Source organism: Urocitellus parryii, chromosome 2, assembly GCF_045843805.1.
Source record: "Urocitellus parryii isolate mUroPar1 chromosome 2, mUroPar1.hap1, whole genome shotgun sequence".
NCBI lineage: Eukaryota > Metazoa > Chordata > Mammalia > Rodentia > Sciuridae > Urocitellus > Urocitellus parryii.
In genome coordinates this window covers 128,047,743-128,066,161 of record NC_135532.1, presented here as the reverse complement: position 1 = coordinate 128,066,161, position 18,419 = coordinate 128,047,743, and the positions used below count along the sequence as shown (strand labels likewise).

At 33.9% G+C, this 18,419-nt stretch overlaps 1 protein-coding gene across 1 annotated transcript in view; it reads left to right on the top strand.

Moving 5' to 3' along the window:
* The window catches only part of Wdr49 (WD repeat domain 49), a 142,019-nt gene extending 131,339 nt beyond the window's left edge, over positions 1–10,680 (top strand). The window contains exon 18 of the mRNA XM_026403648.2: positions 10,550–10,680. Coding sequence (XP_026259433.2) covers positions 10,550–10,680 — 131 coding nt within the window. The remainder of the gene's footprint in view (positions 1–10,549) is intronic.
* The last annotated feature ends 7,739 nt before the right edge of the window (positions 10,681–18,419 follow it).

Genomic DNA, 18,419 nt, shown 5'->3' with positions numbered 1-18,419 from the left:
GTAAAGCCCTAGCACAGAGCCTGATGCCTTATAAGAGTGAAAATTTCATTTATTGACAATATTTTACATTATTATTCCACCAAGCAGCTCTGTGATACATGGATGATTATTGACCCAACTTTCTATGGGAAAGATTTGTGGCATCAAGAGTTTAAATAACATTTATAGGTTCACAGAGACACTACTAGGTGGAGCCTGGGTGAAAATTCTGAAAGATGGACTCAGGTGTCTACGCTATTAATATTTGCAGATGCAGCCTCCCCTTTTCAAAGGTGTTCAAATCATATTCCCTAGGCAGCCTATTCTTGTGCTTGCTTCTAAAACCAGCTATTGTACTATGATATCACCTATTTTTATCACTTTTATTTAAAATTGTTCATCTCCTTTTCAGAAGGATGCTGCAGAATTTTAAAATTGTTATTCTAAAAGAACACTTAAATAAGTCTCAATTACCAATATATTCTGCCTCCATGCTATCATTACAGAGTCTACCTTAAATCTTCACACTGCATTTTATTCACATTCATGCAGGCTCCATAATTATAGTGTGCAGAAGGTTATTTGGCAATTGTACAATGAGAAGCATTTTGCCAGACACACTTTCAATGTTTTAAACTATCACTTTGGAACTTGGGACACTTTTCAAACACTTCCTAATCCCCAGGTGACTTTTTAGTCTTACCTACTGGGTTTTTAATGTCCTTTTGTATTCTCTTCCTATTCCTTTCAACTTGAAACGTCTTTTGCGCTCTCTTTAGCTTCCAAGTTGTTCCCAGTAGGTTCTAAACAGCTTGAAACTCCTCTTTGATATATCTTATTCAAAAACCTGGAAAGTACTTGGAACTGGCTCCGGATTGGGTTTTGCAAATAAATTTCTTCAAATCCATTCACATTGTATCCGCAAAATCTTTAAAACTTCCAGTATAGAGAAAACGCAGTATTAGTGATACCTCGCAAATTGTTTATTGCTGTTTGTTATAGTTTGGATGTGAGGTGTCCCCCAAAAGCTCATGTGTGAGACAATGCTAGAAGGTTCAGAGGAGAAATGATTGAGTTGTAAGAGTGTTAACCCAATCAGTGATTTAATCCCCTGATAGGGATCAACTGAGTGGTAATTGAATTGGTAGGAAGTGGCTGAAGGAGGTGGGAAATGGGGCGTGTCTTAGAGGTGTATATTTGTATCTGGCAAGTGGAGACCTTTCTGTCTGCTTCCTTATCATCATGCAAGCTTCCCTCTGCCACACTCTACCGCCATGATGTTCAGCCTCACCTCCAGCCCTGAGAAATGGAGCTGGCTTGCTATGGACTCAGACCTCTGAAACTGTGATCCCTCAAATAAACTCTTCCTTCTCTGTAATTGTGCTAATTGGGTCCTTTAGTTACAGCAGCGAAAAAGCTGACTAAAACACTGTTGCTATTGTTGCTGTTGTCTGTCAGAGACAAAATGCATTGGGAACATTAAAGAGATGGTTTTATTCAGGCTGTTGCAATGGGGGAGAATATGCATTAATGAAGAGACATCTTGAATAAAAGAAATGAGGCTTAAGCTTTTATGGAAGCCAGAAAATGAAAAAAAAAAAAAAGTCTGTGAGTCCTTGAGAATCAAAAAGAAGGATCAAGAGGATTTTATTTGTAATATGTGAGAATGGAGGGCTCTTTTGTGGTTAACTCTTTCTGGAACAAAACAAAACAAACAAACAAACAAAAAACAAACAAACAAAAAAAAAGAATTGGGGGCTTTTGTAACCATCTCTGCTTTCTAGGAGTACAGGACTCATGTAAAGGAGAACTTTGTCAGCTCCCCTGTCTCCATTTTTGCTCAAGATGAGTGAATATCACTCACTGCTGAACAACCCACAGTTGATCATAAAACTCCCAGATGGGGCAAAATAGGTCCTCAGAAACAATAGGTTAGGGATTCTTGTTGGCATTGCTCTTGCCAAACCAATTGATCCATCCACCGTGAGATGGTGGTTTTGGATTCTTGAAGATCCTGGCACAGCAACCTGGAATCTGGGTAGGGGTCTGGGTATCAATTATTTCTTAATGATGTTTTCAGAAAAGAGGAAGATAAATTGGAAAAGTTAAATCTGGAGGGTTGTAGCTAGACATGGAAGAAAACTAGAAGAACTGAAAATTTGAAAATGGTTGATAATTCGTGCAAAGTTACAGGCGCTAGTCCGATTTACAGATAGGGACCGAAGCCGATATTTCCAAGGAGAGGTTAGAGTCAATTGAATAATCACCAGAATAAACAGAGTTTGCCTATCCATTAGTAACCAACTGTGTTAGCTTTGTGATGCTATGTCAAACACCTGAGGAAAATCAAATTATAGAGAAAAAATATTTATTTTGGCTCACAGTTTTGGAGGTTTGAGTCCATCATCGATAGTCCTAGTGCCATTGGGCCTATGGTGGGCAGAACATCATGGCAGGTGTGGATGGTAGAAGAAGCTGCTCACCTCTTGGTGCTAGCTAGGAAGCAAAGAGAGACAAGAAGAGACTGGGGTCCCCAGTGTCCCCTTCAAGGACAGGTCCCAATGATCTAACTTCTTTCCACTAGTTCCCACTTCCTAAAGACTTGGCCACCTACCATTGTGCCACAGGCTGACAACCAAGCCTTTAGCATGGGGATCTTTCCAAACCATAGCACCTACAATTTATAATGAAGGGAAAAATAGGTTTAAAAATAGTGAACTAAGCCAGAATCTGACAACCTGGAAGGGTGTGCTAGAGACAATTCATGGTTTTCCATGGAAACACAACATTTCTCCTGGTAACTTTTAAATTACAGGTGAAAATCATACACACAAACTTTTAGCAAAAGCCAGTGTCATATATCTTTTTTTTAAGAGAGAAAAAAAGATTGAGAATTTTTTAATATTTATTTTTCAGTTTTCGGTGGACACAATCTTTATTTTATGTGGTGCTGAGGATCGAACCCAGCGCCCCGTGCATGCCAGGAGAGCATGCTACCACTTGAGCCACATCTCCAGCCCAGTGTCATGTATTTTTGCTTTAATATATAATCTTAAATTTTGTACCTTGTAAAGAATAATAATTTTGATCGTATGTTAAAGTTATTCCTTGAACAAATAATTAAAATACAGTAAAAAATTTATAAATATCTCCAAAAAGAGATGAGAGAATGCTACATATGTCTCATCCCAGAAAACGTTGGATTTTTAAAGATCCAGAGTGAAACATTTTAGAAGCATAAATCCTTCATATTATTCTATATCTTTGTTCACATTACACTAAATCATCTTTAAATTTACAAACAGACACATACACCAAAATTTGGGGTCTACAAATTAGTCATTAGGGTGTGAAAATATATTTAAATAGATTCAATAATCCCAAATAATCATTATTTAACATTCATATGAAGACTGTAATTTTGATCAGTCACCACTCTGCCAACAACCTGGCTCTGTTACCTGTGCTGATAATGGTGCAAACTGAGTGACAGAAAGCTTGGTGATTCTGATCTAGATTTCAATCTTAGGAATTAGAACCTCGGTATAGGGGTCTGTTGGGAAGGCAACATCTAAAGCCCCAACCCACTTTTATTGAGTCGAATCTGCATTATAACAAAACCTCAGTGATTCTTGTCTAATAAAACTTGATAGATGAGGACTTGTCTAGTGGAACTGGAATACATTGGAATATGTAAAATAGAAGCTTTTCAGAATAATGTATGCTCATAGCCTAGCGACAGCTGGTCATCTCATGCTCTGTTTACATGGCCTCCAAGTCCCTTGCTGCTAGGGTGTCTTTGTGAGTTTTGCCATAATTGCTCATCTGATATAGTTAGTTGCCAATTAGTGGCTAAGGAAAGAACCAGAAAGTAACAGATAAAGTGATTCTCTTGTGTTTAAATCACCTAATCGTTTTATTTTAGTGAAAATATTTTGCATATCTTCATGAACACCACATCTTTCATTTTCATTGCTTTAGAAATACTTCTTGGTTACATTGCAATAAACCTTGTCTGGTCATCAACTATAAAATGAAGTGAAGAGGGTACGAATGTCATGTTTCCCCGGGTAGGAAAGAGTGAATGTAAATGGTTACTGACGACACTAGATGTTGATTTTAAAGAGCTGGGATTGGGGTTAAATAGAAAGATATATAGATCTAAGACATGAATAAAAAAAAACATGCTTTTTTATGCTTTAGTTATTATTGTAGAGCCCCCAGATCCCTGAAATGAAGAAATTCCAAAGTGTGAAGAATGAATGGCATTCATTTATCTGTTCATTCATTCAACAGGTGTACTTTTTGATCCCCTTTCCATGAACCAGACACAATGCTGGGTGCTAGGTTGTTTGGTATACAGGGATAGGCAAGGATTTCACTTTCAGTGAATGTATTGTCTAGGGAGACAAGTAGATAATCAGTAATAAATAAAAGAAGAAGATAAGTTTGGATAGCGATATGGATAAGAACCATGAAGAAAATAAAGCAATGTACTTGAGCATAACTCCGTGGGTGGGGCATTGACAAACGTCTCTGACATTCTAAGCTGGATTCTAGAAGACAAAGTCCCACAAAGACTTTGGAGACATATTAGCCCAAGCCCAGGAAACAGAAGTATAAAGCCACTGAGGTGGGAATGAAGTTGAAGTGTTCTAGGGACAGAAAGGTCACTTGTGCTGGGTGAGGAGACTGGTGCAAGATGAGCTGGGAGCCATGTCCTGTGGACCCTGCTACGTGGGCGGGGAATCTGGTTTACTGTAAGCATAAAGGGAAGTCTTTAGAGGGTTTAAAGAGAAATGTGACGCAATGAATCCATATACTGTGGCTGTCCCTAACCCTCCCGAGCAAAACATTCTCCTGAATTCTAAGTGTTTTGGCCTGGGAGACAAGTAACTGAAGCTTCCTAAGCTAGCGCCTGAGTAGGAACTTAATCAAAATAAAATTTTTAGTAATTTGTTGAGATTTATTTTCTCATTCCACTTAACTGATCACTTTTTATAAATAATTTAGTGTTTGTAATTTCGCATTCTTTTCCTTTAAGACATCTCCTAAAATTGTACATCTTCAAGTCAAGTATCAGGAATCCACCCCTGCATGTGAACTGTTAGTCTTCTATTTTTAAACTCACCCCCGCCCCCCCGCCACCCCCCAAAAGGAGTCATCCAAGGGAGATTGTTTCTCTCAAAATCTTACAAGGGCCTAACTGTTCATTTTTCACTTCATTGTCCTGAAGCCTATTCAATTCTAGTGAAAATTCAGCTCCTTGAGAGACAAATCTCAGTAAACAACGAATTTCTTTCAGAAGTAATATACTGAATTCTACAGAATATCTCAGGAGGCCTCAAAGGATTCAGAAAATTCCTTGTGATTCCGAAGTACTAATCTGCAGTCATGGGGGACAGGATCAACTGCTAATGTACATTTTAAATTCACATTACCTCAGATTGCAGGTATTCGGAAGATGGCAAGTAGGAGCTTTTCATTTGTTGCTCTGCCTAGAGAAAGTTCTAGTTTTATTCATTATTGACTTATTGCTATAAAACAAATCCACACAGTTCAAATAGCGGAAGGTTCAAAAAGAAATTTAATAAGACGTTTCCCTCCTCCCATGATAATGAACTTTTCAATTCCCATTCTCATTAATTTCTGATAACTACCATTATGAGTTTCTGTATATTCCTCTTAGGGTTTCTGTATATATTTATGCTTTTAGATTTTGCCTGTTTTCCTTTGGCTTTTATCTGTCTGTTATACTTTTCTTATCCTTTTATTTAAAAATTCCAGTGTCAGCTGATTTTTAATGTGTATTGAGTTTTTCTTTTTACCCAATGAAAAATTCTTTTCTGCAAAAAATTTGAAAATTGAGCACATTTCAATGTATTGATATGTCAGACATGGTGGACATATTGATTTTATTTCTCAGAGTCTTTTAGTCAGCTTTTGCTCACTGTGATCAAAAGACCTGACGAGAATGATTTTGAGTAGGAAAAGTTTATTTGGGGCTCTCAGTTTTGGAGGTCTTAATGCATAGATGGCTGGACAGCTGGCTCTGTTCCTTGGGGCGTGAAGTGAGACAGAACATCACGGCAGAAGAATGTGGCAGAGGAAAGCTGTGGGAACATGGCACTCAGGAAGCAGACAGAGAGCTCTGCTCTGCAAGGACAGAATATAAACCCCACGGGCAGGTGCCCAGGGACCCACCTGCTCCAGCCACAATCTACCTACTTAAAGGTACATCCATGTTAATCCCTGTCAGGGGATTAATGCATTAATGATTAGGCTGAACCTTTCATAACTCAATCACTTCATCTTTAAACTTTTCTTGCATTGTTTCACACATGAGCTTTCGAAAGATACCTAATCTAAAAAATAACAGCCTTTTATGCTATTTATTGTTTATATATTTTTACAGTTTTCTCTGGGTCCGTAATTTTCCCTTTGTTTTTATTTGGAAAGTGTGTGTTTGTTCTAGAGGTTACTTTAATATTCTTTGGTTCATATGATTCTCTAGTTCTTTGTTTCTCTAGAATAGTGACTGTTAGATACTTGCTGAGTGATGATAAAATGAACATATTTTTTAATTCTCCCCATCTTCTATAAAATTTTATATGATATGATTGTATCATATCATTTATATTAAATGATTTTTAATTATATGACCTTTCTTTATGCTTATTTTGTTAAGTTGGTTTATATTGCTATTACTTAAACATTTTAAATGATGGTCTTTGTCTTTAATTTATCATGATCTAGGCTGCTTTCTCTGTAACTCTTCCAATTTTTAACTGTATAATTTCTACATTTGTTGGGCATATAGCATTTACTTTCTATTTTGTCATCCTGAACAACACATTATTTAGAACTTATGTTTATTATTGTTTTTGGGTACTGATGATTGAATCCAGGGGAACTTAACTACTGATTCACATCCTTAGCCCTTTTAATTTTTTATTTTGAGATATGGTCTCATCTTGCTAAGTTGTTGACTGGACTCAAACTTGCAATCTTCTTGCCTCAGCCTCCTGAGTCTCTGGGATTATAGGCACGCACCACTGCACTCAGCTACATCTTACTTTTATATTTTTATAAATATTTTTATAATCGCCACCTCTTATTTTTTCTTTCAGATTTTCCTCAGTCATTTCTTAGTTTATCTTTTAGTAATTTTCCCCAAAATCACTCTTGACAATGACAGTCCCTGAATTCCTTGAATATTGAAGTCATTTATAATATTTATATTTGAAGAGCTGTTTGGATATATATATCTTTATAATCAGGAAATTCTTTCCCTAATTATTCTATAGGTACTGCTCCACTATCTTCTGGCATTGATTATTCCCACGAAGATATCTAATGAAATATAGATACCTTGTATCCTTTAAGTCACTTGATCATTTTTTCTGGATGCCAAGTGATTCTTTATCTTTAAATAATCTTGCTAACCTATATCTTCTATGTCTTAGAATTCTGACCTTTGGTATACAATCAGGTTGTCTCTTATTTGTTAAAAGTTGTATTAAGTGATGACCTTTAAATGTTTGTTATACTTTATTTTTCTTCCTTAAGAATTGACTTCAATTATGTGTTTATTAATAGATCTCTTTTTTCATGTCTTTTTAAATTTTGTTCTAATTAGTTATACATGACAGTAGAACGAATTTTGATACATTGTACATAAATGGAGTATAATTTCTAATTCTTGTGGTTGTACATGATGTAGAATCATATATATACATAGGTTATATACATATATATACATAGTCATATATATACATAGGTTAATAATGTCAGATTTATTCTTCTATCCTTCCTGTCTGCATACCCCATTAGATCTATTTTCGACTGTCTTCAATATTCTTTTACTCTCTCATTCTTTTCTTAAAATTTCACTTGCTGTATTTGTTTTTCTTGTTTTATACTCTATATACTCTATTGTGTTCCCACTCTGTTCTCCACTGTGTTTTTTAAAATTTTTTTCCCTGTTTTCTGCTTGCACACATTTCATTACTTTCTCTCATGTCTTTATCTCTTCCCTGAGTTCTTTCACTTCTACACAATGGTGGTCCTTCATAGATGCAATTTCTTCTATAAGTTTTTATATTTAATTTTTTTAAATGCTTGGTAATAAAATGTGGCAATGGCCACATTTTTTTGGTGGTGGTCTTTGTATTTAGTTCTGTTGTTTTTTTCTTCAATTTGATTTGTTTCTGGTTTTGGCTAACAATACTTTCATGTTCATACTATGCTAGTCTTTAAATGTTTCTTTTTTAATTAGTTTAATGAGTTGGACTTTCTTAAACTTGAAACATGCAGTAGATGTAGGTGAGGAGTTGGGATATGGGATTAAGGAGCCTTTGGGTTTTTACGACCCATGGAGACTGGTTTTAGTAAGCAATGACTCATGTGTGTAATAAATACTTCAGGTAGCTGTACCTCCTCTGCTTGTTTGAACCAAACCAGGCCAGGGAGACTTCTGCCTCTAGCCTTCTTCACTTCTTCTCAGCATTTACAAGTAAAAATGAAGGATAAATCACTGTACTTCAGAGTGATACTCACCTTCAAAGAGCATCTTTTGGCCAACACTTTCTGAGATGCTGCTTGTGGTCTTATTATGCTATATTTTTTTTTCTTGTGCAATTTTTGCCCAGTCTCAGCTGTTTGCTCTTCTTCTTATGTTGTAGGCAGTGGATTACATCTCTGAATTTTCTGAAAGTTGAATTTGTTGGAAGAGTTATTTTCCCTCATTTTCCTGATTGTTCTTCTATAATTTCCAGGAAAAAAGAGAAAGATATAGACATGCAGCCATGTTTGTACTTGAAGTAAGAGTGTTGATTTGAATCTGAAATCTTGCTTTGAAACATAGTCCCTAGTGCAGCAAGATTCAGAGGTAGGGCTTTTAGTAAAAGATGGGTGATGAGAGCTGTGATCTCATCAGTGGATTAATTCATTTGCTGGATTAATAATCTGAATGGATTACTGGATGGTAACAGTAGGAAGGTGGGACATGCCTGGAGAAAGGAGGTCACTGGGGACATAGCCTTAGACTATTTCTGTCCCTGGCCTCTTCTCTCTTCTCTCTCTTCTCTCTCTCTCTCTCTCTCTCTCTCTCTCTCTCTCTCTCTCTCTCTCTCTCTCTCTCCCCTTCCTGGCTGCAATGAGCTGAGCAGCTGTCCTCTGCCATGCCTTTCCACTATGGTGTTCGGTATCAAGTCAGGCCCAGAGCAATGGAGTTAACTGACCATGGATTGAAACCTCTGAAACCCTAAGCCAAAATAAACTTTTCCTTCTCTAAGTTGCTCTTCTCAGGGATTTTGGGCACAGTGATATAAAGCTAATACAGAGAAGTATTTTTTTTAAGTACTAATATATAAAGATGCCACTGTATTATAAAGTTGTTCTGCATTTGCTTTTTTTTTCTTTCTCTTTGGTTTTACATTTAAAGTGCTCCTCAGTAGAGTTCCAAATTCATTCCACTTGACCTCTTATATTTATGCTTCTATTAAATTGTACAGAATCTTTGTAATGTTTTGAACAACTAATAAAAAATAATAAATAAATAAATAAATTGTACAGAATGATCTATTCACCTTAATAGCAGCTCCAGATGCCCTGAACATTTATTTACTTTGTTCAATAGTGTACATTTCTGTTCTCCATGCCACTCCTTCTTCACCTCTAAGTGTTTTTATTATTATTATTATTAATTAAATCCTATCTGGATTTTAAGGCCTACAAAATAGTACCTAATTCTTAAAGTCTTTTTACCTGATCTCTATATAATTTCTTTACAGGATCATGCATGATTTATGTTCCTATATTCTCTTTAAACTATATATATTGTGTATGATATTTTGGTTACATGGATATTGTTTCTACATTCTACCAGTTAGAAAAATGCCCGTAACTTAAGTCATATTTGTGCCACACTTATGCCTGAGCACAGAACATTATGCACAATATACATCCAATAAGCATTCATTTAAATGATAAAATTACTCAAAAGGCCAAAATTATTTCTTGAATGGGTGGCACAATTTCCTCCCACTTCTTGCTGATGAACAATATACCTATTCATAGGGGTAATTTGGCTCTTTTTTTCTGAAGCCACAGAACCCTGCAGATCAAAGTATTTTATAAGGATGTGATTGCAGATGCATGGGTTTAGTCATGCAGATAGTCAAACTGTGTTTTGATTATTTTAATTGTCTTATTTCAATACAGAATAATTTGTTCTTGGCTTTTTACAAGTCCTTGATAACTGTTAAGTAGATTAAAAAAGAAAACTGAAAAGCACACACTCCTTTTGTCTCTACTTTTACCAGGCAGATCTCCATCATGATAGAAATGCATTAGTAGAACAAACTTGGTTAAAAATTAACTTTTAAATTTAAATTGCAATGAAACAAATAGCAGAAACTCAGAGAACATTTTCCCAAATATACTGTTGGTTTTAGAAACACTCGATTGTTTTGAAAAAGAAAACTTGAGCATTTTCTCCCCACCACTTCATTGAATTGGGTCTCTTACCAAATGTAATTTACATGTCATTTTCTTCATCATTTTGTAGCTTTGAAAGCTGTATTTGTTGAAAAAAACCTGTTCCCCAAAGAAATTCTGGATCATGAAAGAAAAGCCAAGCAATTACATCAGGAAACAAGTTGTGAAGTGAAGATAAAGAGAAATAAGAAGCAATTATAATTGAAAGAAAAATAAATATTTCATTGTCATAGAAAGTACACTCATAAAATGCAGAAAACACATCAAGAATTCTGCCTGTCTTTTACTTTATATTTGAACTTCTGAAGGCTTCGTCTTCTGATGATGTTTTATTGCTGCTTTTATCTGTCATCTTTCACTTTGAATGTATTCTTAATATGAGAAAGTTTGGACTAGAGAAGGCGAAATGTTCATTGGTACTATCTGTTCTCAATCATTTTTATATAAAAAATGTACAATTCCAGAACAAAGTATTTTAATCAGTTGTATTCCTAATTGCCTGTATACATAAATGTGTTTGGTCATTTTTTATTATGAAACCTCCATTAAAACATATGGAGGCTATTGACACACATCTACAAATTTGAATAAGAAAACTCTCCCCAGTTTTTACTCTTACTGAATTATTTTTCTGAAAATGGCAATTAGACCTTATCAATAACAGCTTTTCCTTTTAATTCTTTAAAAATATATTTTATTTTAACCATATAAATTTATGGCATACAATGTCATAATTTAATATGAATATATAGCATTTAATGATCAAATGGAATTGTTAACATTACCATCTCTTTACACACTTAAAATTGTTTTGATTAACATGTATATATAGTTGGGTGTGGTGATACAGTTCTGTAATACCAGTGACTTGGGAGGCTGAAGCAGGAGGATTACAAGTTCAAGACCAGCCTCTCCAATTTGGGGAGACCCTATCTCAAAATTAAAAAAAAAAATGGACTAAGGATTCGTTCAGTGATAGAATGCCAGAGTACCCTTGGGTTTGATCACCTGTAATACAAACAAACAAATGCAATAATTATACATATTTATGGCATATAGTCTGATATTTAGATACATGTATATAATATGTATTAATCAAATCCTGGAAATCAGCAGCATTTCCTATTAATTTATATTGGCTCATATTTATTGACTCATATGCTTTTATATAATTTTGGGAAAATTATTGCATGTTACCTACTTCTATATTTTGTTATACTGTACTTCAAAATGGAGTGGCATGGCCCAGCACAACCAAAGAGGTAATAGCCTTGAAAAAATATCAAAGGGCCTGGGATGGTATAAAAGATTTGCTTTACATGCACAGTCAGATAGGGAACAATTGTTCCTGAAATTTACTGCTTCTCTTTGTGGACCTATTTTTCTTTTGTACATTACATCATCCTCCAGGCTACCAGTATTCTTATATTGCTTTTTTTTATTGTGTCCTGTAGAAAGAATTACCAAATTCATTTACACATCGTTAGTTGCTTAGTATGTATTTATATTTTAAAGAGTTGTTTCAAAATATGTTTGCATTTTAAGAAAAATCGTGTGACAACCCATACTGGTAATAATTAGCAACATAGGGGCTTGCTTGGTATAGCAGCTGTGTAAGTTCGACATGTCTGGAGTTCACAATAGTCATATAAGATAGGCCTATTTTAATGTTAAAATCTGGCATTTTTGTCTGTTTAGGGGATTGCCTGATTATCAATGGCAGATTGGCATTGGAACGTAGGTCTGTTTAACTCCTAAGACCACAGTATTTACCCTTCATCCTTCTGTTCACTTACTTAATAGGGTAAATTCAAGTAAATCAACTCTATTGATAGAATTTCCAGCATCAGTAGAGCGATGCTGGGATGCTTAGCTTGGGAGAAGGTGGTAATAGAAAGGTTTTCAGAAGGCAGTAGTCACCTCCATGTACATTTAAGTGCATTCTGAGTCAAGCATTTTGACTTCTATGTACATTGCTTTTTCTCTTCATGGAATAATAAGCACATATGGAAAATATGTAGGAGAGACATATGTTTGTGTGAGCAAATATGTTGTGAGGTGACTGTAGGAGGATGTTCTTGTTTCAGGAAAATACACACAGGAATGGTCAGATGTGATGGGCAACTATGTTTTCAACTTGCTCTTAAATGATTCAGAAAATATTATTACATGTATAAAATATATACAAACATTTATCTGTCATTAAGGATATATATAATCATATATATATAATTACAAAAATATGGTAAGTGATAGTAATTGGGGAAAACAAAAGAGGGGGAAACATGAAGGTAGTAGGTCTTTGCACTAGACCTGCAACTTTCATGTAAATTTGAAAATATCTCTAAGTAAATTATTTTTTTAAAATTGCGAAAACTAGTCTTGGGACAAAGGATTCCTTGTGAGTTTGAGCAAAAATAACTCTCTCACAGGGCTATTTCAGAGAATTCTTACACTGAATGGGAAGTTTGATTGTATAATCTATCATTTCAAACTCAGAGCATATGATTTATGAATCATAGGTTGGTGATAGTGCAGTGAAGTGAAATATGAGTCACATTTGTAGAAATTTAAAGGAATATTAAGATGTTAAAGAGATGTAACAAGAGTATCCATTGTTTTGTGAAGGATTTTTTTCCATCCATCCATCCATCCATCCATCCATCATTCAGTTATGGAAAGCACATTCAGGGAACTGTTTTAGACATTGGGTATTCATATTTAAATAAGATACACTTACTCTGTCTTCAGCTTTCTAGAGTGGAGTCACATTAAACGTGTTGGTTTATTAAGTAGAAATTGAAAGATACCACTAGTGTTTCTGGTATAATTTGGAAAGTCTTTTGCTAGACATGCTTTACTTTTTGTCCCTCATGATGTCTTTGTTTGAAGTGATTAGTCTGAATTAGTCTGGTTCGTGTAGACAGAACTTCTCTCTATAGCCTACCATGTGTGCAAATCTCTATCCTGTATATAACTTTAATTCCATCCTTAATTAACTTCAGGACCTCTTCTGTGAAATGAATTAAAAGGAGCTGTCTCACAAGTACCTTTAATGAGAATAGAGCTTTTAACGTTATGAAAGTTTTTTTAATCTTAATATTTCAAATAATTTGGAACAAAAGCATCCACAAAAAGGAGACAGACATTTAGTTATTGTCTTGCTCTTCTTTCATACTTAATAGCATCTAATTGTGCTAGGCAACTATCAGGGTCTTGCTTGTCAACTGCGGATAGAACTGGAGACATTATAAACTGCTTCTGAAATTAACATTTAGATTCAATTATTTGAGATCCATTTTTCTACAGTGAAAGGAACTTGTCACACTAAAACAGGATGTGTCATAATCTTCAATTCTTGTTTGTAGCATGCAGATTTACACTAAATATAATTTAACCTTTTCTCTTTTTAGAACATTTTCCTCTTATCAAAATATATGTAGCAAAATGACAGAGAAAAATTGAGATTAATCCATGCTTAGTTGGGAAAAAAAAGCTTTTTGAAGCTTTTTTATTGATGACAACACCTGCTTTTAGGTTTTTAAAGTTTGGAATTAAGGACATTTTTACTAAAAAAAGTACTATCAAATTCTAAGAAAGGCTATGGGATTGTAACTGTGATCCCTTGATAACGATTTTATGTATGTTCCTAAGTTCATTTCTTTTCAGTGGTGGAGGCAATGGTGTTGAAATTTATACCAAGACACTTTGGCCCTCATTATGAATAATTTTTTTCTGATTTTTTTAGTAGCAAGAGTGGTACAAGGAACAGATTTGTGAAAAACATTTAAAAGCTTTGCAGTAATATTTTATGGACAATTTTGGTATCTTTATTGTCTATTAAAAGAGCTTAAGCCAGGGAGGAGAAATTCATGGTTATTGCTTTTTGCTCCCCAAAAGCCAGGAAAATGCACATTTTGCTTGAACTGCACTAATATGGTTCCTCACAGAACAGCTTCATTAAATGATCTTAATAAGACAGAGTGGCTGTCTATGCCATTGGAAGGCAAAGTAATGGCCTGTTCCTGAATAAATCACATTATGATATGAGTAATGTACAGACATCATAATTTGGTAGCCAAGGGTGCTGGTGATGAATGTTTTCTGATGTCACTACATGTGTAGAAAAGCATTGATTGAATGATAGTCTTGGACATTCAGACATATTATTTATGTATCACAGTGTGGAATAAATAAGGATTGTGTTCTTGTGTTGCACCTCCCTGTTTTTGGACAATTATCTCTAATGATGTTAAGTTGAAGCTAGAAAAAATATGTGTAGTTTAGTGAAAGTCATATCAGAATAAAACACAAGATTTAGACAACATTTGGATATGCTTATATAGTTATTAAGAATAATAATTAGGAAATTATGGTTTATAACAGGCTTCTCAGTCTAGAATTAAGTCATAGCTCTATTAGAAACTGAAAAGTATCAACAAGGTCCTTGAAGAAGAAATTTAAAGATGAAGTCCTTATAAAATTGAATACATATACTACACATATGTCTATATATACTCATTTTGTTTCTTTCTCATACATTTTTTTCCAAAATAATATTGCTTGGTCATCAGTATTGACATATTTGTTGAATTGACAGTGGGCCAGATTTTTCATTTCTTTTCTCAGAGGCCACTGATGAATAATGTAATGTGTTCAATATCTAATTGCTAGTGAGGTGATTGATTTGAACCACAAAAATGAAATTAAAAACCCATTCAATTATGTGTACTTTTTAAATTAATGGCCTGTTTGTAGAGAAAATCATGTAGAATTTTAGAAGCATACAAAAGTAATATCAGTGTTCATTATCAAGTTACCTATGGTTAATAGACTATTATCTACTAACCATAGGTAAATAGGGATAACTTGGTAAATCAGTAATCCTGTTTTTTTTTTTTTTGCTATTAAAGAATACACTTTTTCAACATCCATTGCTTTTCCTAAAAATTTAAATGGGTCTCATATCCACAGGAGTCTCCTATGACTATTTCATAATTTGATGAATTGTTGAGAACTCTATAAATGCAGCAGTAATTTATCTCTGCATTGTGGACTTGGTTTAGCTTTATTCTGTTTCTCACAGGCATTCTGAAATATTTATGATGGGGCACATTGGTAATCTGATGTTGGAGCCCTGTGAGAAACAAAAAGAACTAATTACCAGCAAATTTACAACCACTGGCACATACTTCATAATTCCGTTTTTACTTTTAAAACAAGAAAATAATGGGTACAATAATAATATAAATTTAATATTTTTTTAAAATTGTTTTCTTTGTCAATTCCTGCAAAGTTTATCACTGGTCATTACTTTGGCATGTTACTTCTTTCATACAAATGTAGTGAGCACCTGTTGTGGTTCCAGAGGAATTAATAAAGCAATATTCAAGACAAATAGATTTGGCCTTGACTGATCAGGTGTTCCATGAACAAGTGTTTCCCAGTAAGCACATTCAGCTTTAACATTCCAGTAAGTAACCAGAAACCAATTTGGGGTAAGTACTTTAAAATTAAATAGCTTTTGAACAAAGTATGTATATATTACATGAAATGGATTTGATTCTGAGTGTTTAGTAAAGAAGAAGAATGGCATTTCAATTGCTTTAGTGCAGAAATCATTTGAATTTATTAAATTAATGTATTGCTTTTATTCTACTTAAAAGATTTTGCTATAAATTTGAAGATCAAACTCTTATGGCAGAATTCAACAGGGTGTTTAGTTTTCAGTATGTTGTGCTTTTGATGAAATTTTAGCCAAAAGCCAATGAGATAAGTGAAATTTTCAAACCAATTATTTGTCAGACTTTAATTAAGTGCCTAGAAAATTTCTAGGAGAAATGGAAGTAAAAAAATATAAATTTTAATTATGAAAATTGTTAATAAGAGGATAATTCTAAAGGCAAGATTCTACTACAAGGGGAAAATTACATTCTTCAAAATATTTTTTATTATTTAGCATTAACCTAGTAATGAATTTCCATTTAATAACTTAAAAGTACTAATAATATTTTGACTATTTATGAAACTACAAAAATATTTTTATCAGTAATATTCTGAACAGGGTCTGGGTTTGTGGCTAAGTGGTAGAGCACTTGCCTAGCATGTGTGAGGCACTGGTTTTGATCCTCAGCACCACATAAAAATAAATAAATAAAATAAAGGTATTGTGTCCATCTACAACTAAAAAAAATTTAAACAATTCTGAACAATTGAATATCTCAGAACAAAATGATATATATACATTTATTTTTATCATAAAAGTACAGGTTTCTATTATTATATTCTCACATACTAATGTGCTGATCTATTCAATCCTTAATATTTGCTTGTTAATATATATTATCAATATTTTATTATATATTATCTACATTAAAATTTCTATATTTATAATTTACCAACACATATTGTCTAAAAATCATTTTGGATTACATTTTGAGCTTTTCTTTTCCCTTTGTAAAATGTATGTTTAAAAACAAAGTTTAACTAAATATATTTTTAAAAAGCTTGAAATATCTAAATAGTGAGTTCATAGTTTAGTCTTGAGGAATATTCAATTATTAATAATTTTTAACCTACTTATGGGTCATAATGGCCCACCTAATGATCTGCAAAACACTCCTGAAATGCATTTCTGCACTTCTTTAGCTGTACCTCACACTGTTCTGAAGTAATCCAGTGAAGGATTACTTCCTGGTAACCTACTAAGTGTTACTAGCATGTATTATTTATAAAGTTAAGAGTTACTAAAATTTATGAGGCCTCAGAGTCAGTGTTCTACCAACCATATAGCAATATTGCAAAAGTAATTCTGTTCAAGGTATGATCAGATAGTTGAATTTCCTATAATTTGACTAGAGGGCTCATTAATATGGTGTTTGTCTTGTGACTTGGTTATGATTTTTATTTGTTGCTACTCTCTTTTCTGGTAAGCATTTTTTCAAAAGACAGGTATCACATATATTCTCTCATATGTTAACTCTACAGGGAAAAAGATGACATGGAAGTAGAAGGGGGGACTATTGGGGAAGTAGAAAGGGGCTGAGGTAGAGGCAAGGGGATCAAAGCATATTGTATGCAGGTATGAAAATGCTAAAATTGAAGCCCATTATTCGGTGCAGTTAACAGATGTTAATAATTCTAATAAAATGATTCCTCCATATTTTAAAATCACTACTTCCTTAATTATTTTATTTCTTTTATTCTCTCAATACTGAGGACTGAACCCAGGGTACTCTGTTCCTGAGCTACACGCCAGTCTTCCTTATTTTAATTTTGAGGCAGTGTCTCACCAAGTTGCCCAGGCTGCCCTTGAACTTGTGATCCTTGTGCATCCAGCTTCTGAATTTCTGGGATTACAGGTATATACCACTGTGACCAGAAATTATCATTTTGTCTCTTTACAGTTTTTTTTTTAATTTCTTTTTTTCTCCTTTGGAAAAGTATAAGAGTATAAGGTGGTTTTGTAGGGCTTAGACTATTTTACTCTCTAAAGTGAGATTCTATAGACTGTGAAAAAGCTATTGGAAAATTATCCAGATTACTCAAGTGATTTAGAATACATTAACTTCCTAATATTGTAGGTGAAAAACAGACTGGAGTGTGCTTGTTTTTATTTCATTTTCATGCTTGATCTATCACAACTTTAGAGTAGCCTGTAAGAAGTTTCTCTTCATATCAGAGTTACAGTTGCGACATAAAACCACGAGAAAAGACAAGAAAGATACACCATATGGTTATTTAAAGATAATATTGCCATTGATAATGCTCCATAATTATCATTTCTCCTTTGATTTTAAGAAACTGCAAATATATTTTGTACTCGTCTTGAAGGAACATAAAAAATACCAGTGCCATATGAATTGTTTCTCCTATTTGATGATGTTTGGTCAGAAAACTGTCATTGCAGAGTCTTCTGGCAGTAGTATGTTGTAATGAGA